The 27,975-nt window shown below is 39.8% G+C and overlaps 1 protein-coding gene across 1 annotated transcript; it reads right to left on the bottom strand.

The window, feature by feature from the left end:
• Positions 1-1,690: 1,690 nt before the first annotated feature.
• On the bottom strand, positions 1,691-27,770 carry MARCHF7 (membrane associated ring-CH-type finger 7). Its single transcript, XM_082199904.1, has 12 exons — positions 27,548-27,770; positions 20,530-20,685; positions 16,630-16,788; positions 14,016-14,190; positions 13,409-13,570; positions 11,149-12,256; positions 10,471-10,640; positions 9,013-9,122; positions 7,246-7,359; positions 5,499-5,547; positions 3,534-3,681; positions 1,691-2,556 (listed from the first exon to the last, which is right to left on the bottom strand). The coding sequence occupies exons 2-12, from the start codon at positions 20,680-20,682 to the stop codon at positions 2,550-2,552; spliced, it is 2,355 nt and encodes a 784-aa protein (XP_082056030.1). The 5' UTR covers positions 20,683-20,685; positions 27,548-27,770; the 3' UTR covers positions 1,691-2,549.
• Positions 27,771-27,975: the final 205 nt, after the last annotated feature.

Here is a 27,975-nt window from a genome sequence, read left to right as displayed (position 1 = left end):
GCATCTTAATTCAGGTGCTAAAGTAAAACCACCATGGAGAAGCATTAATCCCTAGAAGGGGAAATCTATGGGGTCCAACATGCTCCACTGCATTCTGTAACGGTTATTTTTGGAGAGAGGGTACCTAGAGAAATATGGCCATGCTTTCTTTTGCAAAAATCAAACAATGCATTCTAGTGTTAAAGTGTATACCCATATAAACAAAATTATACAGGCAAAATGCTGTTATTCCTCTCGACCCTATTTTGAGATGTTGGTGAGGATAACCCTAAGTGGCTTAGGAGTCTGAGACACCATTTCTCATTCATTTGAATAGAGGCATATGGTATCATCTGTGGCTAGTAAATGTAACTTAAAAAAAGGAAATGGAGGGAGAGGAATAACATACTGCAGGACAACTGAACCCATTATCATTCAGAAGTATATGGCTCATGAAATATTCCTAATCTGCAAAAACCAGTTTTCAAATACCTGCTGGGGTCCACAGCAATCAAACGGGGGGGGGGGGGGAGCACTAAAGGTGATTAGGCCTTCCTAGCATTATACACATTAAGTAGTTCAATAAAGCAGTTTATTGTAAAACAATAACAAAGTACTGAAAGATGTGTGTTTGAGAGAGTAAGCACCATCAATTCCTGAAATGATTGAGCAGGGGACAATATTATGCAGGAAGTTTACAATATGTTAAATTGCAACTAGTAGCTCAACTGAACTAGCACTTAAACAGATTGTACGTCTCTGTGGGTTTAAGTGCACAATTACACTTAAGCTATTAATCATTTAAATACTTTACCACAGACATCACATCCTAACTGATCTAACACTAGTAAGTCTTCAAATAACTGCATGCCAGTCACCAGAAAAAGCAATGCAATTTTGGTTAGAAAGGTGGCACTAAATACATATTACTTAAAAATGAATTTAATTATGAACATGTCATAAGGGAAGTTTTATATAGCTCATCAACATCAGTGTAAAATCATTTCAAGTTTTATCCTGGTGACTTAAGTTTTTCAAACTGGGTTTACTAACCTTCTGTGTTCACAGTAGGGCCATCTAGATTTCTCTTCGCTGCCAACTGCTCTCTATGCTACTACAGAGATTCTATCTGGAGGCAGAACAGCTACAGCAATTGCCAAGGTTGGGGGAGGGGGAGATTATGGTTACAGTTCTTAGATCATTCAATAGCTTTCAAAACTTCAACTATACTATCATTATAGAACATCTGCAAAGGATTAGAAATAGCAGCCTCTCCTTCCTTGCTGAAAGGTTTCAGAAGGTGATCTTAGGTCTGTATTCAGATATGGGGAATACATTAGTTTTCTTGATTTTAATTCTGGCACTTCAATCTTGTCTTCTAAATGTTCCTTTCATACTGCAATACCTGCTGCATTATGGAACTGTGGCTTTTTGGCCTGCATATTATGCTAAATTTCATTCACACCAGTGGCCATGGTGTGTGACATAATGAGCAGCATCCTACAATGTCACTACTCCCAATCCTTTTTCCCTGAAGGCGCGGAAGATGTTCTGTCTTGACAAGCTGAAAGACCTGTGTAGACAGAACTATCAACTATCAGAAGAACACAAGGCTGAATTCTCCCCAGAATTTTAAAGAACTTAAATGCAGACTGCAATTTAGAAGACAAGTTGTACACTATTATCTACCGTATTTTAAGAAGGCAGGCAATTCGTATGCATTGTAATTTTTATTTAACAAACAAGTGACAACACTAGAAAACACATTGATAACCAGTGCTTCAGCAGTGAATGTGGGTTCTAAAAAAGGCTCATTAAGATAAATAGCTTGGTTAAGATTCTAAACCATAAGTTTTATTCCTTCCAGGAATGCTGAAATGCAAGTGTTTACAGCTGCAATTCCTTACCGGAACTTCTACACAATATTATCAAATATAATCAGCAGTTTCAAAATCAATACTTATAAAAGCCATAATTAATGCTTATTAGTAGCCCCTTGCAAATTTATTGCTTTGAGTTAAACATTCCTCAAGAAAAACTTAGAAATTTAACACTAACTTCACAGAACCCATTCATTCCCTCACTCAACCTTGGTTAACACTGGAAGCAAAATAAAAGAGACTTCCCAAAGGTGTTTTAAAATGGAAAGCGAACACAGAACTATCTCCTCCCCGTGACTTGCAAAACACACTTTAATGTTACCACTTAGAGCCAGTAGAAGAGCAAAAGTTGAGAAACATTTTCCAGAAGTTTAACTGATTACTTGTAAGAAGTTTATACAAAAGGAGATCATTTGCCTTACATGTAAAAATCTGTTATTTTAGAAGAAGGCATACATGTCATAATCTCAAAGGAGAAACAACACACTTGCAGGTCTCTCGATACCAATGTGCAACAGCAATTTTTTGAATTCAGCAATGCATCAGAAATCTAATAGCATTCAGTGTGTTTTACAAAACATATGCATACTTATGGTACTTGTGCCAGTTGAGTATCCACCCGGTCCTTCCATTCACATTTATGCAGCATCAAGTGTTCTGTCGAGTTCACCATCTTCAGAATCATCATCATCAGAAGCTGCTGAAGGTACACAACCCAATCAAAAACCTTTCTACAACTCTAAGGTACAGGAAGCAATTTTTAATTTGAACACGAACATGTTTAACATAGCATATATGTAATTTTAATTAAGTGTTTCCAAATAGAATGCTTCCTAAATTGAAAACCACAGTCATGCTTCATAACACACACACAAATCTTTTCTCTTGAACTGAAAATGGAAAAACACCTACACATGCTTATGCTAAAATGAAATAAATATTTAATGAGCACCATGAAGTAAATGGAAGCAAATGTGTTTTAAACCCAATGTGTGGGTAAAGCATTCCATTTTATTGATGAAAAAATTGAAAATGATAAGAGAAGTCAGATATTTCTGAAATGTCCTAAGGTAACCTATTTTTTTAATTGTTAAAATAAGACCATCGTACTTTATTGTACCCATTAATTGTATCCTTTAAACAACATTTAAGAGGAAATTCCAAATCACCACAATAGCCTAGTTTCTATTTTAACCATTTCAGTCCAAAGTTTTCTGGGAAGTCTATGAGTTCTATCCAACTAAGTCATACTCAGAGCAGACTCACTAAGATCAATACACCCTAATTTAATTCAATTATTACTGTGGATTTATTCAAAGTATGCTTATGCTGGATATAACTCTTTGTACGATGCACTTTGTGATTTTGCTTTCATTTGATGTACAAATACATGTACATGGAAGGCACTATATTAACAATAAATGACATTTTGAAACACCTTTAGCACAAGCAAAGGTTAACTCCACGTCCCTCAGAAAGGAAAAGTTGCTAAACAATTATTATTCTTCATTAAATTTCTATACTGTCCTTCAAAGATTACAGGGTAGTTTAAAATATAAAAAACCACAAAAATACATACCATAGTAACACACAAAAACAATACCCCCCCCCCAGTTTAAAAGGCCATAGATCGTTTAATTAGCCAAAGGCCTGGGAGAAGAAGAATGTTTTTACCTGGCGCCTACAGATATGTAACGAAGGAGCCAGGTGAGCTTCCCTGGGGAGAGCATTCCACAAGTGTGGAGCCACTGCAGAAAAGGCCTGTTCTCGTGTTTCACCCTCCAGACCTCTCGTGGAGGTGGCACACGCAGCAGAAGGGCCTCTGATTACGATTGCAGGGTCCAGGGCAGTTCATATGGGAAGAGTCTGACTGAATCACTTGTGTTTAAAGTATAATACATTTTCTAAATAGCTACCAAACCAGTTGCTCCCACCCAAAGTGTGTCAGTGGCCCACAGATTCCCAAAATTCATTGAAAAGAAAGCAAAAAATCCATTAAGTAGAATAAATTATACTAAACAGCTATAGTTGTAGGAGCAGCAAACTAGAAAATGGTATTTAAAGAGGGCAGCAAAATTATTTGCAACTATTGGAAACTGATTAAAGGAGGGTAGATAGTGTTGCTCCATAAGAGCAGCACGGCTGAAATAAGAACATATGAGAGAGCTTCAAGGAAGAGAAAAATAAAGGCAGCTGGTTCCTGGCAATACTATATTTCTCCTCTCTACAAATACAAGTGTTTCTGCACAAACACTGAAGAAGACATTCTGCTCTACGAGCCAGCTCACAAATTCCTGGCTTCTGCTGTAATCAGGGTTTCATCACCTCAAGCAGAACCAAAAGAAGCACACAGCTTGGACTAATTCAACTTCAGTTGGTATCAAAGACTATTGAGATTCCTACTCGTTGGGAAGAGAAAAGGGAGCATGGGAATGTACAGCTGTAGGGTTTACAGGGAACAAGAAACTACATATAACTTCAAGTTTAACAACTGTAAATGCTCACCTCTTTTTCCTCTTGCTGATCCACTAACGGGTTCACCACAGACTGTATGGCAAAGCAACTATAGATCTCAGGCCCTCCTCACTAACACTTCAGCATAGATACATATTAGAGACTGATTACTAGGAACATGCAATGTAAGTTACAGCTATTCTACTGGTGCTATAATTGGCTAATGCATATTCTGTCCAAAATGCAAGCAGAAAGTCAGGTGGTTTATACTAGACATGACCAAGTTAGTCATCACCTACAAAGCAGCAGCCCTTCCCAAAAACATAATTACCTCTAAAGGACACCTCTCTACAAGTTACTTAAGATTTCATTATAGAAGTACACACTCCTGAGAACCTGATTACATTATTCAGAGGCAGACATTGTTCTTAGGAGACAGTCATCTAGACCAGGGGTCTGCAACCTTTAAGACAAAAAGAGCCACTTGGACCCATTTCCGAAGAAAAAAAAACTGGGAGCCACAAAACTCGTCATTATAAAAATAACTTTTTTGTCACTTTTATTATTATTTCTTTGTTTGACCCCTCAGAATTACTCCTCCTCATAGAAATAAACGTTAAATTAACAAGCTACCTTTTTTTGTGTGTGTGTTCTTCACTCCCCTTCAAAACAGTGACCAGCGTACATACCCCTTACAATGTAGCAGGCGGGTGGGAAGGTGACGTCGGGACGGTGCATGACTAATGCACGCACCGCCCCCATGCGACGTCACAGCCAGTACAGCGCCCGCCACAGTGGGGAGTGTCGGGGCGCACAATGCGCCTCCTCCCCTCGCTAGTATCCGTCCCGGAGCCGCGGCAAAGGTGTAAAAGAGCCACATGCGGCTCCGGAGCCGCGGGTTGCAGACCCCTGATCTAGACAAATTCCTAATGTCCATCTGAAAGTCAGATTGAGACTGTGAGAGGTTTATCTTCAGAATGGTCTTGCTAAAAGGAACAATCCAGTCAAGAATGAGTGCTTTTAATGGACTCTTTTCCCTTTCAGTTTTATTACGTATACCAGTCACAGCTGCGTGAAAATTGCACATCAGCCAAGTACTCAGCATTATACATCTCAAGATACAAAACAAGAATAAACTTCATCTTTTACTTTTAAATCAAACTAAAACAAGCAGAAGCCACCTACTTTCAATATCATCCATGTGTGCCTGAAGAGTCCTTGCAAGATTAATAAACTAGAAATAATACAGAAATAAGGTAGTTTTAAAAGTTGTAAATCACCGCAGGCCTGTAAAACAATTCATAAACCCCAAAGCATATATATGCCATTGAAGAATTTAAGTTTTCCCAATAAGAACAGTCTGCTACATCAGGCCACTAGCTTATGTAGTTCAGCACTCTGTTCTCACAGTAGCCAACCAGATACCCATGGGATTTCCAGCAACTGGTAGTAGGAGGCATGCAGCCTCCAATAGTGGAGGTAGAACACAGCCTTGTCCATCCAAGTTGTTGGCCATCCCTACCTGTTGTGGAAGCAGATTCCACAGAACGACTATGTGTTGTGTATAATACTTTTTTTGTCTATCCTGCTAATGAAGAGTCCCAATTATCCCCATGAATGCACACCTATAGAAAAACACGTGAGCTGGGCCAAGGGGGTGAAGGGAGATCAGACACTGTTAACTTATATTGATAATCGCAGAAGCTTTAAAAGGCCTAGGAAACACCATCTGTATCTGTGAGCCAGAAATTCACACATGTAAGTTTCTCCACAAAAATGTGGGAATGTGCATGGCTGAAACTGACCCAACAACTAACATTCACATGTTAAGTTTCTTAATGCAGAAGTTATTAACTGCATGTAGAAGAGTACTGTATGAGCTAGGCCTTAGAAACGGACATATGTTGACTGTGAACCTACTTACAAGTTTCAGTCTAGTTTACTATATAGACAAGATGAGCAACACCTTTAGTTCATGGAAATACATGCAGATCTTCAGATCCAAAACTAAAACAGTTATTTAGAATGACTGGATTTGGGGTTTTTTGCATATTTGTCAAGGACACCCTTTGAGTGAGCAAGAGTGTAAGAAAATCTTGCTTAAGTACTATAATTGTAACAGGATGAAATCTATCATTAGATGAAACTCCTTGTTCAGGAAGGTGTGGGTGTTGAGAAAAACTTGCATAGTTGTCATCAACTCCTGCATATTTAGTCAATCCTGATGGCACCAGCCACCCAAGGGACTTTGCTAGAAGGTAAAATAAAATCCTTTCCCAAACAGGCACAGTTCTAGGGATTTTTATTGGTCAATCAAGAAAAAATTTAACAAAGTCTGCTCAAAAAAGGTATCAAGGACTGGAAAGTAGATAGAAAAGGCAGTGGGTCAATTTATTTACAAGCAGAGGCTGCATGGAGCTTCGTGGGCAGTGGGTCAATTTATCTACAAGCAGAGGCTGCATGGAGCAACTTGCATCATCCCGAACAAGTGGTAGTGCTGGCTGGAGAAGAACGGAGTCCAGTTGAGGATCCAAAGCTGGGAAATGCTGCCTTAATGTACTCTTAATAAACTTTAAAATTACATTCAGATAGCACCCAATGCCTATTTAATCTCCCCAATTTGAATCATGGCTTTGTTTGTTAAGCAGTACTTTAGGAAATAACTAGAACCCCATATGCAAGCAGGAAGGACTTGTGCCAATAGAACATGTGTACATGGCTGCATTTCCTATATAACATCTCCAGAGGGTCTTCAGACCTTAGTGAGCAGCTTTGGGGTATGAGAGACTGCAGCAGGAATGAGCAGAAAGCCCCAGCTGGGAGTGTGGCTTTTGATTCTGACCAGTACGAAATTTGAGAAAATATCAAAACATGCTTTAACAGGTGTCACAATCTGCTTCTGCCACAGAAGCTGTTTGCACCACTTACTTACCCGGACACGTGTGTTGGCCTCACTTGTAGTTCCCAGCATATCTGAAAAGCGCTGTTCACACAAGTGCAACAATACTACAAGGTAAAGCCCAGAACTGATAAATTCATAGTCTGCCTGGAGAGAGAGGGTATCATCAAGTCAAACATTTAAGTTGTCTTAAATGCACAATGAGTGCTGTTTTACACTGATTATATTATCCCAGCACATGCAGGAGCATTATTGCTTAATATCCATCAAAGATTCCTATCTTAACATGATTGCACTTTTAAAGAAACTGCTTTGTAAAGACCGTTCTTCCAAGTAAATCAACACTTCACTAAAATGACTAATTATATATTTAAGTAGACATCTTGAGAAAATTGAAAACTGAGAGCCACACTAAACAATGGGAAGTCTTTTGGGCTCCTTTCTGCAAAACAAAGGGTGCCCTTGATAAATATCCAAAACTCAAACTATAATCTAAATTAAATGTAATGATTCAAATAAGCATAAAGTATTAAAAAACAGAAGGAAAATACAATATACATTTATAAAACTTATATTGAAGCTTAATACAACTTGGTGTATGAGACACAAAAAGGTTTCATCCGCATATTGTTTAGAAGGATGCACAAGTATATTATACCTGTTTAACAGGGAGGATTCTGTCAAAGACACTAGTAATTTCATTTGTTGGCAGGTAGGTTTGCACATGTATGCCTTTCAACACCCCCCCAAAGTTCTCAGATCTACCCCTTGTCTTAAAAAATTCTCCTAGCACCTCTTGCTAAGCCTATTTTGTAAAACTGTGGAAGGGAAATATATTTAGCATCAGCACACACACTGCTTATGACTAATGCCCCATTGATGTCTCCTTACTTATCAATGGAAACCTAGCACTGCCCTCCAAGTGCGTCTAAAGCCTACTCAGATATTCATTAATGGTGCCTGGTCCTATCACCTCCTCCCTTGACCTTCCGCATAGTGCATGGGAAATGGAACTGCAAGTACGTAACACTTTTTGCTTCAGACTGAAAATCCTCCCCGTTATTAGAAAGCTACACAATCTCTCACTGAGCAGGGAGGATTGTGACAGCATTCAGGGGAACTACACTCTCCCTTCAGACTCCATGAGGGAAGGTCAGTGTAGAGGAAGGAGGACGCTTCCACAGATGTATTATTAGGAGTTCATCCTACAGACATCTTTTGAGACAAAATTGCACTGTCACTGTCAGAAGACAGTTTGTTTCTGCTATTCCATAATCCCAACTTTTATCTTGAACCACTCAGCAAGTGAGGTCACTTTATCAATGATGTTCATTCTGGCTTCCCATTTATTTTGTTTTGCATTGTGTCTTAGGAACATAGGATGCTGCCTCATACTGTATCAGACCACAGGATCCATCTAGCTCAGCACTGTCTACATGGGCCGGGCAACAACACTCCCAGGGTTTCAGGCAGGGGTCCCTTCCATTCCTACCTAGAGATGCTGGGGATTGAAGTCAGAACTGCCTGCATGCAAGGCAGATGCTCACTGAGTTACCGCCCCCCAAAATTAAAAAACTAGAACAGAAACACACAGACACAAAGCCCAAGATATACACACATATGTCAGAATGTTCTTCTAAATGGGCATTGTAGATATCAAATGTAGTTTATGATTTATTTAGGAAAATTAAAAATTCAGTATCAAATTTGACCTGAACTGATATTTTCTTCTAGGGGAAAAAAGTGTCCCGAATCACAGCACAAAACTGACACTTACCAAATTAGCCAAAATATACTAACTTGTTCATTTGCATGTGCTCTATGAAGCTCATGGATATCAAAATTGTCAAGATTGAGATGCAGCTTCTCTTTGCACAGCTCACAAGTAGTTACTGCTACCAGTGAAGAACCTGAGGGAACAAGGGAGTTACACTTTTTGTTTCAGAGTGAAGGCATATGAAAGCACACTAACAAACAGAAAGATAGGTTTATCTTTGTTTATATAACTGAGCCATTAATACAAAATAAACATGCAAGGCAGAATACACTGGTGCCAGTGATCAAACAGCCATAAGTTTCAGCTGCATTACTTATGTTTTGCAGTTCACTTACTAGCATCATTGTATTTCTCCTTCATTGAAGCGTATAAATTTATGTATAGATTCATATAAGGGGGAGGGGGCAGGTTGCTAACGCAGTGCTAGCAAAGTCCTTCACTGGTCAAAGAGCCCCAGACTCTTTGAGCTTTCTCTTTTTTAAAAAGTGCATCTCTAGCCCTTCCAGGAAAATGTTACAAAACAGTGCACAGGCACTCTTCCAAGCCAATTTCTGTGAAATGATTCAGCCTGACTGCTCCCACCTGACAGTAGTTTTAGCCAATGAATGAAGTCAGAGTTGTGATTGGTAAATGAATAGAAATCCTTCAGATCCTAAATAATTGCAAATCTTCCCCTCCCCTTTAATGCAATTTCCCCGCTTCTGTATTAATTTCTAGTCCTTCGAATCGCCATAAATTGCCCTTTCTTTTTCCTCTAGCAACTAGGATCCATCTTTCCTGTGAGGGGTTAATCTGAGATTAAATAATTTAACCCTGTAAATTATTTTCTACAAAATTCCTCTCCCCGCTAAAGACAAATGTGAAAACTCTTCAAAGAGATTTAGGCATGTCTCCTGCTGTGGAGGAACTAAGGAATAGGCATTCATGAAGAATTCATTGTATAGTTCAATGCAGGACAACTGTATAAATCATCTACTCCGAAGCAAGCATTTCTCTTTAATGGGGCTTACTTCCAGGTAAGTGGGTACAGGATGGCAGCCTAGACTTTGATAGGTCAGCAAGGGGGGGCAGGGTTCTTGTGCCTTTAAAAGTTGTATAGCAGTAACAAATTAAACAGGTTAAGCATTTTATAGTCTGAAAATACAACTATGTGAAAAGCTTCAATATGACTATTAACTAATATTATGCTAAGCCATGTCCCAATGGCAGCCATCTTGTGTTATGCCCCGCCCCCATGGAGGCCATTTTGTTACTGGTACCCACAACTCTCAAAATTTGAAATATGCCCTTTTATCCAAAAAGGTTGCCAATGCCCTAGCATAAAGAGTGTGGTATGTCTCTCTATCGTCATATATACACACAGAAACAGAAACAGGAACATAAGTAGGTATTTGAAGCCCCCTTTGCATCAAGCCTTCAGTCCATGGAAGAGCAACTCAGGAGCTAAGAAAAAATCTTGTCCTAAAAAGGAGCTGCCTTACCTGAGTTAATCTTGGATTGTAGCCACTTTTTCATACACTCCTGGTGAACATAGCGCAGACTTCCAGTGCATTTACATGGCTCTATTAAGAGGTTAGTAGCAGATGTAGACGACATCTGACAAATTCTACATAAGTCTCCCTCCTCCTCTTCAGAGTCCTCGGAAAGGAGGCTAAGTAAGAGGAAACAGTTATTATGCAGAAAAAACTTGGAATACACGTTTCACATGTTAACACATTAATCTGAATCACATTCACATGCAAGACAATCACGAAGTTTTCCCCAACCCAAGTTATTAATGGCACTGAAGAGAGACCATTAACTAGGGGGCGTATACCATCTCCAGGAACATTGCCTTGGATCCTAACATTCCTTGCATGAACAAAAGAGGTGATATTCACCAAATGAAACTTGCTGCCCTCTCTTCTATCTACAGCCCCATGCACATCCCCTAAGTCTGCTCCTCCGGGTTGGGGAGCATTAAGAATGGTGTGCAGGGCTGCAGATGAAGGCAAGTTGGCAGAAAACCCCACCCCCAGCTCAGTTAAAACGGAGAAGCAATTTAGGATCAAAACCAACATTTTTTTAAAAAAAAAAGTTGAAGATCTCTTGGTACATGGTATCAGTTTTATAATTAATTTAAAACTCCGTTTTAAAAGCTTCAGATATAGTGCTTTTACCTCTCTTTAATTTTTTGAAGCCTTTCAGGGTCTCTTGAGGATGGTATTTTTGACTTGTCATTATCTTGTCCATCAGGCTGATTCCAGCTTGAAGGAATAATATCGACAGTTATCATAACATTGTCAGACAAATTACTCCCCAGGGTTGGGGGCACTGCAAACCGGAAGAGAGAACCAGGAAACATTCCTGATATTCCTGAATTTCTTCTACCATGTGCTGAATCTGGCCCAGAGGCAACAGATGTAACACCATTAGGTACTGCAGGTGTTAGTGGCCTGGCAGCAGGCCTGAGGGATTCACTTTGTGCTTCAAGAGATACCTCCCCACCAGGTTCTCTTCTTCTGAAAAGATGCAGTGATCTAGCTGGTGTTTCAGAGGTAGAGGTTCTTGCAGTTTCATCTCTTCCTTCTCTTCGTCTTCTGGAAAACAAAGGTGTGCACCTGTTCCTCAGGGAAGATGATAGCCAAGAACCTGAATTTCTACTTTCAGAATCGGGTCTGTAACTTTCAGCTTCCGAATCAGAACTAGGATTTGATGAAACACCCGACAGGCCCCATCGTCTTCTAAGAAAGCTAAATCCCTGAGAAACATCAGGAGTCTGCCCTTCTGTGCCTTCAGAAGTTGTAGCTGTGTTAGTAGCACTAGCTTGGGTAGAAGAATGAGCTCTTGGAACAGTTGAATCTTCAGAACCTAATGGTCTTGAAGTCAATGAGTCCTGGCTAGACCTTCTTGAGAAAAATGTTGATGACATACTAGAAGCTAAACGAGACAACAGTTGTCTTGTTGTACGCCTTCCTTCAGTATCTGCAGGAGGCTCACTCAGTGACCTTTGGGATGGCATAACTCTTTCGGAACTGTTTGAGGAACCGCTTTCACTTCTCATGGCACCAAGGGTAAACTCTGGTTGTATATTCCTTTCAGAAGATTCTACTTCTCTTGGGACATAGTTAGATCTTGAATTCCAGCTATGCTCTCGAGAGAGTAATGATGACTGATGTTCAGAAGGCAACTGGCGGTTCATGGATGTGTTCAGCCTCAAAGAGCTCAGTGAGTTCTCTTTTGGTCTTGCTCCCTGTGCATACGAAGCAGAAGATCTTTCCTGAAGATCTACAATAATAAGAATCACAAAAAGTCAACTGTAAAATACTGCTGTGCAGATAAGACTAACCAAATATGATTAACTGGAGCCCAAGAAGTGCATTTTTAACTAGGCCCCAATTATATGCATCTTTGCTCAGAAATAAGTCCACTGAATTCAGTGGGGCTTATTGGCATGTAAGTATGCTAGAGCTACAACCCTTGGTCTTGCTTAGAACATGATTGATTATATTGATATATTGCATTTTTAGCATGCCCTTCTTCCAAGAAATTCACGACAGCATACTTGGTTCAGCCTTCCCCCTCCCCATTTTATTCTCACAACCAACATTTGAGAAATGAGACAGTGTGCAGTAGCAACTGGCCCTACTACTCTGGTAAGTTTATTTATTTTCTGTGTATTTCTATTCTTTTCTATTCCATGAAGATAATATTATTATTATTACTACAACAACAACAACAACAACAACAACAACAACAACAACAACAACAACTGCCAGCCAGCCAGCCAGCATTAACTACGTCTTTTTTATTTGTGACTATACACATGTATGGCTGGCTGTAGCAATTCAAAATTTCTCCTGGGTTCAGTTATATTTTATTTTCTCTATAGCGACACACCAGCAGAAGACAAGAGAAGCAACAAGAATTAACATTTCTAAGTTTTTGAAATTGTTTTGACCAAATTTGAACCATTCCCACCCCCCCATCTCTTTTCTTATTCTACTTTTTTGGATGTGACAGCTATTTTGTGTTAAATAGGCCACACCCTTAGCAGCAGCCATTTTAGGACTGGCACCCTCAGCACTTTCTCAAAATTCCAAATGTGCCCCCAAACCTAGGATGAGCATACCTTCCTCCCACAAATGCATCCCTGGATACAGTGCACAATTAGGAAGCCATATCCTTAGTACTGTTCAATAATGCTATTTTATTAGCTTAAACTAGTTATGGGACCAGAAGTTAAGTTTTTTTTAAAAAAACTGGCCCAATACATTCAACCCGTAAGGATTCTTTAAGTAAAACTTTGCCGTTCACAATTAGCAACATTCTAAACCCCCTGAAATTTCTATCCTGCTATGTGAGCCAAGAACAGTGTCTTCATCTAAACAAAAACTGATAATAGACTGAACCTCATAAATAGAATGAAACAATACATACATGAAGATGAAAAGTCACCATTTCTGTGACTACAGTCCACAAGACCGCTAATAGATGGTTCTGTTCTTTCCAGCTCTCTCCTCTCTCTTGCAAGTTCAGTTCCTAATGATCCAAGTACCATGGATGAAGATCTGGGTACATCGCTGTATCTCCATGGGGAATCTAAAATCAAAAAGTGAAAAACATATGTATTCTTGCTTCCTTGATAAAAGTCTTAAACACACAATATTTACTGCTGTGTTTTTAGGCCTGATTGAAATACACTTCTCTCTTCTGAAAATTATGAACAACAATATAGTTATTGTAATGGCAATATTGCCATTACCTGTCGATCGGTCAAAGCCACTCTATACTAGAAACTGGTTGTGGAATGCTTTATATGTATTTCATTGCCCCAAATAGATATTTTAGGAGCATAATAATAATATCTGATGCTATATGCATCTGATGAAATAGACTCAACCCCACAAAAAGCCATAACATTTGTTAATTTTTAAGTTTCCACAAGACAACTGTGCTTGTGTAAGAGCATGGATAGCAAGAAGCTAGCTTCAGTATAAAACAAAATAAATACACATCATTTTATACCTTTTAGCACATCACTTACCTGAAACTGTGTTTAAACCATTATTTCTCACACTAGAGGTAGATGTATAAGAAAGTTTAGGTCTCTTAGAATCAGTATCCTGTTGCTGGCTATGCAGTCTTGAAGAATATGATCCCTGAGTTCTTTCAGATTCGCCAAACCAAGAAGATGTAAGAGGTGAAGATGAAGATGTAGACTACAAACAATGTTTTGAAAGGTTACTACTTTTCTGCAAAATACTGGGCCTTAAAAAAATAAGCTAGCAGAATATTAAATCAAATCAAAGTGAAAATGCTTGGGTTATATAATGAAAAGGGCTTGTATGAATGAGATTGAAAAAGAGCAGGCTTACCCTTAAAAGTATTAAAAATAAGTCTAATATCTATTGGTGATCTTCCCTCCCTCTTTTTAAAGACTTGGGAGCAAGCTTCAGAATCAGAGATGGTGCAAAGGGCTCCAAGTCCAACAACCAGAAACACAGGATTTGATATTTCTACAGTGGTACCTCTAGATACGAACGGGATCCGTTCCGGAGCCCCGTTCGCATCTAGAAGTAAACGTAAGTAGCGGTGGCATGTCTGCGCACACATGCGTCGCTTTTCGCCGCTTCTGCGCATGCACGTGATGTCATTTTGAGCGTCTGCACATGTGGAGAAACCCGGAAGTAACACGCTCCATTACTTCCGGGTTGCCGAGGAGCACAACTCGAACACGCTCAACCCAAAGCGCATTCAACCCGAGGTATGACTGTATTCACTGTTAAGTAATACTAGTTAAAAGGTTTTTTCTTACTATTTATACAACATGGTTAGATCCATTCTCAAGGATATACACAATCCCTTTAGCACAGTTCAACAGGTTTTAAAGAAAACAGTTCAATTAGCACAGTTTCTCTTAAAACTGTTTTTAACCTATCATTCATTTTCACATTCAGAAGCTAATGTCTTACATGCTCTGAAATCTTCTCGGATTTTAATTTATGCATTCATGTGGCTGCCCCTTAAAATGTCATCAGACACAGAAAGCCATAGTGCAGCTCCTGGTTGGAACCAGATGTGACATTTGTTAACACCTGCTCTTTTTATCGGCATTAGCTGCTGGTTTGATTCTAGGCTGAATCTGCGTCAAATTTTCAAGTTTTAATAGTACTATCCTAAGCATGTCTACTCATGTAAAAGTCTCACAGAGTTCAGTGAGGCTTCTCCTGGCAAGTATGTACAGCAGCAGGGGGTGAAGAAACTGGAAATTCAAATGTTGTTAGACTCCAGCTTTCTTCAACCCCAATGGTTAGGAATGATGGAAGTTAATAGTGCAAGATCAGAAGGGCCATATGATCCCCACCCTTGGTGTACAGGACTGCAACCTCAATGACTGCAACCTAGACCCTGAATATAGTAGGAGTGCCTTTCCCCAGGTTACCACCTTCATCCACTTCCCATTTTAAAATGATCTGAAGAATTATAAGCTACCATCACCAAGGGAAAGGTTTTCATCTACTAGCAACAAAGCATTTGCAGCAGTAGCATTGTTTTGTCAAAGCTGTGCAGAGCTTTTAGGATGCCTCTGTGCTGGTGGTTAAGCATTTTTCCATGTATTCTATTTTGTTGTAATAGCTATGTGGTTTCATATTTTATCTTTTGGAAGCCACTTTGTGATGGTTAAAGCAGGATATACATCTAAATCTAAATTAATAGTTAATTTGGAGTCTTAGTGTGGGAAATAATGCCAACTCTTTAAAATAAATTTAGCACTATTTATATCATATATAAATATGCTGGTGAATTTATACTTGTGTGCTTATTTTTTATTACATTTCTCTATGTTAGAATTGTTGTTGTTGCTGGTGAATTTATACTTGTGTCCTTATTTTTTATTACATTTCTCTATGTTAGAATTGTTGTTGTTGTTGTTGTTGTTATATCCCACCTTTTTCCCTGACAAGGACTCAAGGCGGCTGCAGACACATGTCTCCATCCCCTTCATCTCTTCCACCCCATTCCCTGCTTTCTGCTTACAACATGTTCTCTAGCACTTACACAGAAATGTAACTCACAGAGAAAAGCTAGAAACTTCTAGACTGAATGCAGATACTGAAAAAGTAAAGTTTGCACTGTTTGTTACAATGTAAAAAGTGTTGTTGGTGGTTTGTTTTTTTTAAACAAATCACCTTTCCACTGCAGGAAATAACATATAAAATGCTGTAGTTAATCTCCATATTTGGAGGCCACCCCAAGAATGCCTTCTCTCATGTCTGCCAATCTAACTGCTTCTTCAGATAAGAACACAAGCGGAGCTTCCGTACCCAATGGGTATGGGCAAAATATTACAGGGAAAGAGTTGTTAGGCAAAAACTAAATAATTTGTGGGGAATGGTTGCAAAACAGGATTGTACAAAGTCCATAATGGCTAAGCACAGATACTTACAGATGCTTGGATTTTTCTAATGCAATTCTAGGCATCTCAGTTTCCTAAGACAAAGCTACATTTCTGCAATCCAACTGCAGTCTAACACAAAACTAGACAACTGATAACATTTGCATGTTTCTTTGAAACTTACTTACAATAAATTAGATTAATGTGACTGTAAACTTGGAAAACATTTAAAATAAATATTTAGGATACAAACAGCTCTTACCAGTCTGTTTCTGCTTCCCAACAATCTTCCAGACCATGGACGATCAAGTGTTCCTGAGTAGCGAGTTGGAGATGAAGCTGGAAGCTTCCACGGGCTTTCATATGCTTCTCTTTCTCCAATTGCCCAGTCTCTACTGGAACTATGCAACCGACTAGAATCCTACAAAGTAATATGGTCACATTTCTGCTCAAGACATCAAGTTGAGTTCCATCTATGGCTACCATCCTTATGATTTTAATAAGTACATAAAAGCTATGTTTGTATCCAGAGTATTACACTTTGGATAATGTGAAGCAACTCCTGTACTTTTTTGGAGGAAGGACGATTACTTTTATAGATTTGTGATATACCACACAAATGAATGTGTCCCAGTAGGATTTGTACTTTAGTCCATGAATGGAAATCTTTAAAAATGAACTCAAGCTATCAATTTAAAAGCTGCAAATGTTGGGTGTCACTTCGGCGTACTTACTTACCAGACAGTTAAGTACTGTTACTCTACTAGATTCTGTTAGACTAAGAGAAATGAATATCTTGCTAACAGTGTATCACCATGGTGACTACTGCCTGAGGCTGGTTTGAACATTGCACCAGGCAGGATAAAAGAAAATATGCAAAGCATATCTATCATCACAAATAAATGGAATTGCAATTAACTGCAAGATTAGCCTGCCAGGGACCTGTGGCTGGGAGTACAGCAGTGCTGGTGTGCTTAACACTGATATACTGGCAACCAAGACCTTATTTGGAGCAGAGTTTTACAGTACAGTCAATGGCATCCTGCTGTACTGCATTTTTAAAAATATTTATTTCACACTGGTTTTATTATTGTTCTGTGTTGATTGTATTTGTATAGCAAGCTCCTTCAGAAGGATGGGTGGGATAAAAGAATAAATAGTAACATAAATAAATAAAATTTATATGCCACACCAGGAACATGGTACCTGTACATATAAGGTCAACATTCCCAACACAATATTTGAAATGTGTTACAGTACATTGGGTAAGGAACAGTCCAGGAAAATTCCCTTGTGAGGAAGAGCTATCTAGAATGACAGCATTTATTCACTTCCTTCCTCACGTTTGCCTTTCCAGAAGCCCTTAAGTGGAAGATGGTTTAAGCCAGGCAAAGTTTGCTCATCTTACATTTCATTTGGGCCACATTTTGACATTTCTGATACTCTGAATATTCATTTTCAATTATCCCATTGAAATTATCCAAACACCCATTAGGTGTTTCATTGAAGGCCTAATAATCACTATCGTTGATGGATCAACTCTCTCAAAAAATTCCAATAGAATATTACTTGTAGAATGTCTTGTAGAATATTACAAGACATGCAGCTGAACTTGCTACCCTGATACAGGCTTTTATCATTTCTAGGCTTTACTTCTGCAATGAACTTTAAATAGGCTGTCCATGAAAATGACTTCAAAACTTCATCTGCTACAATAACCAGAACCATCTTTTGACAGGTATTACAAGGAACACTTATTTAAACCCTGCGCTGTTGCAGCAGCAGTAACTGCCTATAGACTATCAGACCAAATTCAAAATGCTGCTTTTGACTTTAGTGTCTGGGACCAATATACCCAAATGGCCATTTCTTTCAATATCAGTGCATATACCAGTACGACCCACAGGCTTGTACTGTTTGAATGTGACTCAAGGCACACAGCTATCTAGATATTACCTTTGTAGCTCTGGAATGCTCTGCCTACCACAGTGAGGAAATTGTGTTTTGTTTTTTTTGCCCACCCTCTGTGAGGACTGCATATGTTTTCTATTGGCTGATTTCTCTGATTATTTTTTATTTTACATAAGCAGCTTAAAATGCTTTGAGAAAATGGCCTTAAAGCATTTTAAATGTTCTATTTGGGGCTAAGAAAATATGACTATGAGCCCCTTCCTACCCATGTTTACTTAAAATCAAATAACACTGAATTCAATAAAGCCTCCTTTTAACTGAAGGATGGTAGTTAAATCGCCTACTTACAGGAAGCATCAACTAAGTTTCTAAAGTGTCGCAGGAATGCAACTCATTTTTTTACAAGTAGTCATACCTGTAAGACAGTCTTAAGAACATTCCCACAGGAGAATTCCTGCTTATATAATCTACTGGAAACAAACTGAGAAAGAGCTATAATCCCTGCCCAAGTCCTTGTTTTGTAAGTTACTCTTAACAGAGAAATGCTAAAGCTTAAAATAGCCACAAGCATTTCCATATTTAGAGGCTTAATTCTGCTAATTATTCAAAAAAAGATAGCTAAAAGCACCTACAAAATATACTATTTCCCCAAACCACTTTTCAGTTGAAGCCAAACCCTGTTTTAGGATAATGCTTTAAAATAGCAATACTGCACTATGTAGTCTAGCGTTCTACACATGCAGAATACAAAAAAGTAAACTTGGAAGAGAAATTCCAAGGCCACATATATATATTCTAATTATGGACAGTATATTGACAATATAGACAGTATGTTGGCAGTTGAGGAAAAAAGAAGTTTTTTTTAAAGCAGTACAGCAGTTGCTTGCTTGTACTGTGAAGTTATGGAAACAAGCCAATCTTCTTTACTAAGAACTTATCACCAAATACCTAGCATGCACTACTAGTGTTGCATTTGCCCTGTAGGAAGTCCATCCATCAGGTGGGGAAGGAATATAAGTGGCAGAAAGAATGTTTATATGTTGAACTGGAAAGTGCAGGTCATAGAATGAATTCAGTGAGCTTTGCACTCAGAGATGGTCATGTGGTCTGTCAATGGACCACCCAATAACAGGGACAGGGACAGCATTATATTGTTTAAGACTAAATGGCATGCACTAATATGGAAAAAAATAAAAGGTGTTATTTGTACATCATTATGATGGTGCTAGGTTAAGTCTGCCACAAAGCACAGGTCATCTCAGTTTTTGAGTTGGCAAAGAAGTTTTATCTCTGCCCTAATACCCCTTGGTATTAATGCACCCATCCTGTGAGGGAGAAGATATACATGGTTTGCATGCCTACCACAGTTAATGCTATACAAAAATTAAGCTTATCCCTATAAAGTAGCCACTAAAGAGTAGAATGTAGCCCTTATGCTTTGTTCAGATTTTAAAAATATATATTCAGAAAATGCATAGCCAGTCCTTCCACTGCAGTTACCATACTCAGGGAGATTAGACTAGTTTAACCAAATTTACCGTTCTAAAGAATGTGTGCAGGATTTGTGCTTGTTTTCCACAAAACCTTAAATTCAGAACTCTGATGTGACAATCAAGCTAACAAATTGTCAGTACCAAAACAGATTCCACTTTTTATTTATTTCCTTGAGATATGCGTAATACCCAAAACCAATAAGCATACTTTTTATAGGCTTAATAGGTGTAAACTTCATTCCCCTTTTTCTTTTCTTCTTTTACACTTTATGTCACTCAGGCTCCTTAGTCCAAGACAAAGGATTTGTGCATTTGAGAACTGCACTTTTAGTTGGGTTCCCAGCTGTTGTTGGACTACAACTCCCATCATCCCTAGCTAAGCAGGGCCAGTGGTATGGGATGATAGGATTTGTAGTCCAACAGTAGCTAGGGAATCCACATTTGAGAAACACTGTTCTAATATATAAAAGTTACCATTAATATCTGTATAAAAACTAATACATACACCTAAGGTTTAATCAGTATGAAGAGATCTGTGTCATTCACAAACTGCCAAGTGACAGAATTTCTGGTATTAAATAAATCTATCAAGGCTTCAGAAGATGTTTTGGACATCTTATCATGATCATATCTTAACATGTTAAACAGATTAATTAAAGTTCTTTTTCCATGCAACTTAAGTCCACTCATTTGTTCCTGAGCAGAAACTCAGAAGCGGAAGCTGAATGAAGGATGTATCACCATCAAATACTACTTACTTGGCATCCAGGTTCCAATCTAAGTGAAGATTCTCTTGTAAGATATGAGTCAGTTAAACTGGTTCCTCCATTTCCTGCTCCTGTCCTAGCACTTTGAGAACTGGATGGCTGAGTGGATACCCTCCTTGGAATTCTTGGTGGCTTTGATTCCATATTCTATGCAATATGAAAAAAATATTTATATTTCCAATTAGATAATGAAGCATATTCTTTGTAGTAATACAACAATACAAGTTATAAATTTAGCATTCATATGGCTTGTAACATTAAGCTTTGCACAAATGTTTATACACTAACCTGAGGATCAACAAATTAAGGTTAAATCTAAGTACAAAGCAAATATATACATTTCAGAAACTTGGAAATAAACTGCAGCCTTTTAATCATTTGGTCTACTGTAATGGATAATGCCTTCTTACAGTCACTAAACAGCAACAAAATCAAAGTCTGGACAATGCTATAACACTTGCTGAACTTTTTTGAAGAGACACAACACAAGTAGAAGTTTTGGGGGCTTTAAGAACAACACCCCAAATTGCACAAGTGGCTATCCAATTAATGTCACAACAGTGGTTTCAGTTTGGGGCAAAGAGGTTCCAGTTTATTATAGAGTTTTACCTGCTGATCAGAAAAATGACAACCATTCCCCTCTGATGACATTATTCATAGAACTGGAGTAACAAATACATACCTAGTCAAAGCTTGACAAGTCACAGCTAAAAACTACAAGGAAGCACTTACTAGAACTAAACCTAAAGAAGCTGGCATTTCTGAAATGTGTGATATGCAAGAGTAGAAAAGTCATACTTGAGGTATCATAATAAAGTTTCAGGAAGGTCAACACTGAGCACCTGCTACCTTCTAATAAAGTTATTAACCTGGTTATCTAGAAGAAGCTCATATAACCTTGGTAATAAATAAACTATTTCAAAAGCTGTTCACAAGATATACAGCCCTGAAAGTAAATACCCTGTGTGTAACCTAGTGGAAATGTAACTTACTTCATAATAAAAAAACAAGAAAAAGCAAGCACACAGAGCTGTTTCAGCACTCCATCAACTCACAAATGTGCACAGACAAGTTCACCTGGCTTTGGGGGAATGAGCTTTTTGTGATTTTCTAAGTCACGTACAGTTATTACTGTACATTCAGACTGTAAGAACTTCCTGGGTATCATTGCACATGCTTAGTGTCTTGCTTAAATGCAACCCATGGCCACTATACATGGAACATTCATTCATTCATTCATTCATTCATTCATTTACGGCTATTAGCCCATGAAATATGTACAAACATAAAAAAGCACAAAGGCTTAAAAACCGAAATATCTGACAACAGAAGGTGAACACTGCGATGCAAGGGTGGGACATTGGGCAAAGCCAAATAACAGGATGTGGCCCGGAGAGCTCCAAGGGACGGTACACAGAAAAAGGAAAACTGAAGACGAGATCCGACATGCACTCTCATCATAACTGTCCGATTAGATTTTGATGTTGTTGTTATTTTTTGGTGGTTTTTGCGTGTGAGATAACCGCATTCAGGAATCTCGCCACCTGCAGAGTAACAGAAGGATCTGTATCCTGCAAAAGCAGTGCGGCGTGTGACTCAACAGGCCTGCTAACCAAACGCAGTAAAGCAGGGCCCAGGAATTTAGTCCTGGCTATGCTATGTAGGGGACAGTTGAACATTATATGTGGAAGAGATTCAACAGTTTTCCCATCACACACGCATAGCGGAGACACCAAACCCTTGGAAAATCTGTGGCTCAGCAGGTTCGATGGAAGGACATTGAACCTTGCACGAATAAATGCAAGTCGGTGTGGTACTGATGAAAGAGATGACATGTATGATGGAAGGTCAAGTGGTGGGGTTATTCCGTGATACCTGGGGGAGCAGACACCCCCACCTCTGGCAAGGTTGTGTTGATTTTCAATGTCTGCTAATCTTTGCTCAATGAGGCTTTTAGCTGAGCGTAAGTTCATCTTTAGGGAGTCCGCTGGGGAAATTCCGATGCTCAGAAGTTTGGCATGGATTTTTCCTACCCAAGGATTAACAAATTCGTCCCGCCAGAGGCACTGAAAAAGGTAATGGTCGGGAAGCCTATGCCAGCTGGACAGCCAATAGCCAAAGACTCGCTTCCAGATGACAGTCTCCAATGTTGCAATCCTTAACTCCAGACGTATGGCTGCGTTGCTCACACACATGGGGAGTTTCAGGAGGCGACGGAGAAACTGATTCTGCAATGTCTCCAGCGATGTTAAATTGGACCCAGGGGCCCAGAGCGGGGCAGCATAGCAGAGGGTGGAAACCACTTTTGCGTGGTATACCTTCAATGCAGAGGGGATGTGGGAGGCTCCGTCAGCCGCAAAAAATTGGAGTAGAGCATAAAGTATTGTTTAATGGAACATTAGTACGCCAACACAGCACCTGCTCAGGCCATAGACACACAGTATGATAACATTTGTACATACCAAAGTCAATCAGAAGCCAAGTGTGTGCTATACTGTAAACGTAAATATGTTGAATGAGCAAAAAGAATTTACAACAGGTAACAGTTGACAAAAAATAGCGATGTATTTTGTATTTTTTTAAAAAAGATGACTGCCCCTTCCTCCCTTCCTATTACTCTTCCCTCAACTTCTGAGAAGTCACAACTGATGGTTTTGTGTGCAGACGCAAAAAGTGTAAGTTTCATCAAGCAGTACCTTCTGGTTTGAGCACATTCAGTTGCATCTAACCAGTTCCTTCCTTTTTCTGGCCTCAGTACCTTCCTCATTCTTCTTTTTTGGTTATGTTAAGAATACACATATAACCTTCCACTCTAAAGTTTAAGGCATAACATGCATGTTTGTCTGAAGTAATGAAGCCTCATGCTGTATTCACACGATAAAGTTTTGTGAATAATGTTTTGTTTAGGACTCAAGCCAGATCAGGTACTCAGTTATCCCAAGACTGCTTCCATACGCCCATCCAGACTAGATGAGGACTAGATGGGCAGAAATTCAAAAAGATGCAGTGTGCTCAAAACTGGAGTTCAGTCTATACGTTTATGATTTTTTTCTGCATATTGTATTTTACCTTATGTTTGCTTCTGCAATGACTACATTTAAATATTTTTCCTCTCCTGAACTGCTATTTTATTGCTGCCATTTAAAAGTTATGATGTCTTTGGAAGTTTTGCTCATGTCCTGCCAATAATATCCTGTACACTTCAGAACTGAGTCACTTAAAGAATATTTACTGCATCATCTACCCATTTGACTGAAGTTAATAGTCATGTAGTTTTGGGACTGCATTACTTTTTCCAAGTTTATGGGCAGAGCAATCTTATGAAGGGGGAGGGTCCTTGAAAAAGGTACCACCCCTACCCACTGGTTCCAATGGAGAGGGGAATTACACATTCTCTAAAATTGACATAGCTTTCTCCCAGTTCTGGAGTACAAGAGGATTTGGATTCAATGGATCTAAAGTGTCACTATATGCTTCTAGAATTACCCCTTTTCCCCATCACCAGCAGGGCAGTCACAGCAGTGAATCTCCTTTTCCCTGCATCTGTACAGTGGTACCTTGGGTTACAGATGCTTCAGGTTACAGACACCGCTAACCGAGAAACAGTACCTCGGGTTAAGAACTTTGCTTCAGGATGAGAACAGAAATCGCGCATCGGCAGCAGCAGAAGGCCCCATTAGCTAAAGTGGTGCTTCAGGTTAAGAACAGTTTCAGGTTAAGAATGGACCTCCAGAACGAATTAAGTTCTTAACCCGAGGTACCACTGTACTTTGAAATGCACTGCATCTCAGCATGGCTCACTGGTATCTACCTTCAATGAAGTTTGACCAATTACTGTTAGAAATCAGCTAAGCAGCCGTGATTCCCAACATAGTTCCCTAAGAGACTCCACTATTTCTTTCTCTCCCTGATTAAGTCTGTTGCTGTATTTTTATCACTGCCTCTTCTTTAACCATTATCTTATCTCTCACATTACCCATCAGCTGCTAAAGTTTTCGAAGGCACTTTTGATGAGAGGCCTTAAAAGGAGGCATTTGAGAGTTCAAATCTACCAGATCGATCCAATTACACATTTGTTTGATTAAGTACAGATACTTTGCTAATGCCATTCAAATAGTTCAAGGAACAGCTTATAAATTTGACTGAATAACTGTACAAAAAAGTCTTTTGAATGGTGCCTGAAGCTAAAAGTAGGTTTTAATGAAGTAGCAATGTAAAAGTCATGAGTACACAATGTTGAAAACAATACAAACTGTTTATCACTTGTCTTTTTTCTGTATCCAAGAAAGAGATTGTTTTAGGTAATGGGTTTGGCTGAAGTTCTTAGGAGAAAACAGAGATGCTCAGTGCAATATATAGTAAAAGTTATCAAATGTCAGCTGAAAATTACCCTTGCTGACAGTGGACACATAGTGGACACACCACTGCGCTTCACCAAACTGCTTCGTCCTTATATTTTCATCCCAGTTGTCTCCAAAACAGAATGTAACCCCAACTGAGATAAAAATATCTAGGTAAAAAGAGTTCTGAAGAAGACTACTGTATTGCTTTTCTTTCCCACCCCACCCACACTCATGCTGCCATAATGTTTAACTTGGCCCCAGACAAGTAAAAACTGGAGGAAGAAGGAAACAAAACTGTCTCTAACTAAGCAAGACTATATCCAGCTAAAGAAGCCATCCTCCTTCCCTGTTTACAATGGCAGGAAAAGAACATGGCAAACAGATTCTGAAGATGGTAAAGTGAAGTTGCAGCAAAGAAAGTTGCAGCTTACCAACAAAACTCTGCTATTGATGCTGGCTCTAAGAACTTCCCTAACTTCCTCCCTGCAATATTGCTTCCAAAAAAACCTCTTGCAACACTGACAGTGATGATTTAGACCTACTTGCAACACACATTGTTCCATACAGAACACATCTAATTAAGCAACGTTTCTCTTGAGGGGCAAATTTTTACATCTGCATTCTCCCTTCTAATGCAGTTTCGCAATTATCTCATCCTGAGACAAAGAAGGCCATCTTGGGGAAAACATCACAGAGTATAAATTATTAGGGAGCAAATATCATGAACTACTTCATGTTCAATGTTTCTCCAACAGGAGTCTGAACATAAAGCTAGGGCACTAATTTAGCTAAACTAATATAACAATACTTCCATTAAGTCACTGCAGCCATCTTGGGGCAATGTAAGGATTCTTCTCATCCTCATGGCAAATTCTAACATACCCACATAGGATAAACATCATTACTTGAGCAAACTTAGTCAAAGCAGTTACTGAAAACAGATCTAGTTCCCTGCAGATTAAACTAGCTGTTTACCGGTAAGATAGCACTACTCCAAATTTTAGCACTAATTCAGGATGGGCTGCAGGAAACAAAACTTACTGTTCTCTCAGGCCACTTTTAAAGTGTGAGCTGGATGTCCTAAACAAGGGAGTAGTGTTACATTACATAACTGTAGTAAATGCAGAACAAATTATACATTCATGTTCATCACTGTAACATCAAGATTTTCATATACAGCGGTACCTCGGGTTACAGACGTTTCAGGTTACAGACTCCGCTAAACCAGAAATAGTACCTCGGGTTAAGAACAGGATGAGAACAGAAATTGCACAATGGTGGCGCGACGGCCCCATTAGCTAAAGTGGTACCTCTGGTTAAGAACAGTTTCAGGTTAAGAATGGACCTCTGGAACAAATTAAGTTCTTAACCAAAGGTACCACTGTATTAAAAGCCACTTCTGAGTAAAGACCACAACCCAAGGTTTATCAGCTTATGCCACCTTAAACACAATACTTTTTCAATGGTGACACAGTACTCATCTGTGGGCAACTTCACCAAGTGATGCAGAGGCATGCAAAAATTGCAGCCCTGTGAGGCTGCTGACAATTTTATGCCAATGGTCTCTGTAACCCCCTTGCAGAAGAGGAAACAAGTCTGTAAGGAGCAAAGTGTCACACAATGGGACATGAGAAAAGGGAAATGGAAAAACTAGAACAAGGATCTTTCCATTAGCTTCTTGGGGGGGGGGAGATAATCAGAGCGGCCCCAGAATCTGTGTCAAGCTGCCCCATGGGACGTAGCTGAGGAAGAGAAAGGCAATGCCGTAAAGGCTAGATGAGTCAAAGCTTGTTCCAGAGCATTTATTCGACATAAATAATCAAAGACATGTAAATGCTGCTGAGAAACTAAGGGATGCTCTGGATGCAGAACTGGAAATGGGCTAGGGAGACTTTGGCCTCAATTCCAACGCCCATTGCTCTCAGCCTTACCTATGTCACAGAGTTGACATGTAGATAACATAGGGAATAACACCAGGTACACACCTTGGGAGGAAGGGCAAGACATAAACCTGATGAAGACGACAAATGGAAAGAGTACAGCATGTCGTAACAACAGGGTAAGGGTTGGGGGGGGGGAGGTATTAGAGGCTGCATAGTTATTGCCAACCCCATAACACATGTATCTCTATGGAGAGGACTAATTAAATCAACGAACCTAGTTGCATATCTGTCCCTACTGTTACTTTTTGAAACAGGCAATGCAAATTAATATGTACTCCGTGTGTTGTTGTTATGTTATGTTTACAGTGCTACAGTTGAAAACCAGTAATACGAGTCCCTTCCCTTTTTTTTCTTTTCTTGGCACGCTTATGGGGCGAAAGCCAGTGAGAATTTCCAGTTCCACCTCCTCGACTGCATGGCTGGGAAGCATTTGAAAAGGAAAAAAGGTACGCCTGCCTGAGAGGAATTATTTTTATTTTCTGCTCACGTAGCCATCAAGACTGCTGGATAAGGGGGGTCAGGCCAGTCCCTCAGAGCCTTACAAGGGAAAACGAGAACTGGGCCAAGGGCTCCTGCCGACTCACTCTCACACAAGATGGAGCCTCCAGCTTCAAAACGGTGGCCCTCGCCTCCAGCCCCGACACGGAGCACCGACCCCACTTCGCCCCATGTGCCCCCCACCCCACCAGATGAGATACGGAACACGAGACACAAGCTGCTCACCGCCGCTTGCCGCTCTCCGACTCTGCTTCCTCCTCCTCCAGCTGCTGGCTGATCCGACAATGGCGGCCGCTTCAACGCCGAGTCGAGCGAGGGGAGGGAGCCACCCAGCGCCGCCTGCCAATCACCACCGAGCCAACGGCCCCGACTCACCGCGAGCTTCTCCCCAAACTACTCTCGCGAGAGCAGGAGCCGCAACCGGCGTCGACGCACATACAACACCCTCCCCCCACCCTTATCTCGTGACTATCTCCGGTGAGGTCGATGTGTGCCGAGGAGGCGCCCGGAGGCTGCCGGGAAAGCGGAAGAGCTGGTGCTTTTGTGGTTTTGTGGGTGGGGCCACACTTACCCTTGGGGCGTGTGACGTATTACGCACGTCACTTGCTGGAATGACGCCCGGGGTGCGCGCGGTTCTATCTGTACAGGTCGCT

Source organism: Podarcis vaucheri, assembly GCF_965113315.1.
Source record: "Podarcis vaucheri genome assembly, chromosome: 1".
Lineage (NCBI taxonomy): Eukaryota > Metazoa > Chordata > Lepidosauria > Squamata > Lacertidae > Podarcis > Podarcis vaucheri.
Note: the sequence above shows the minus strand (reverse complement) of the source record. Positions and strands in the feature narration are given on the sequence as shown.

Excerpts from the sequence above, each read along its gene's own strand:
- MARCHF7 (XM_082199904.1), bottom strand. The coding sequence starts at position 20,682 with ATGGAATCAAAGCCACCAAGAATTCCAAGGAGGGTATCCACTCAGCCA. Across the intron at positions 12,257-13,408 it reads TGGTGACTTTTCATCTTCAT|ATCTTCAGGAAAGATCTTCT; the intron begins GTATGTATTGTT and ends TTATTATTGTAG. Across the intron at positions 7,360-9,012 it reads GAGCACATGCAAATGAACAA|GCAGACTATGAATTTATCAG; the intron begins GTTAGTATATTT and ends CTCTCTCTCCAG.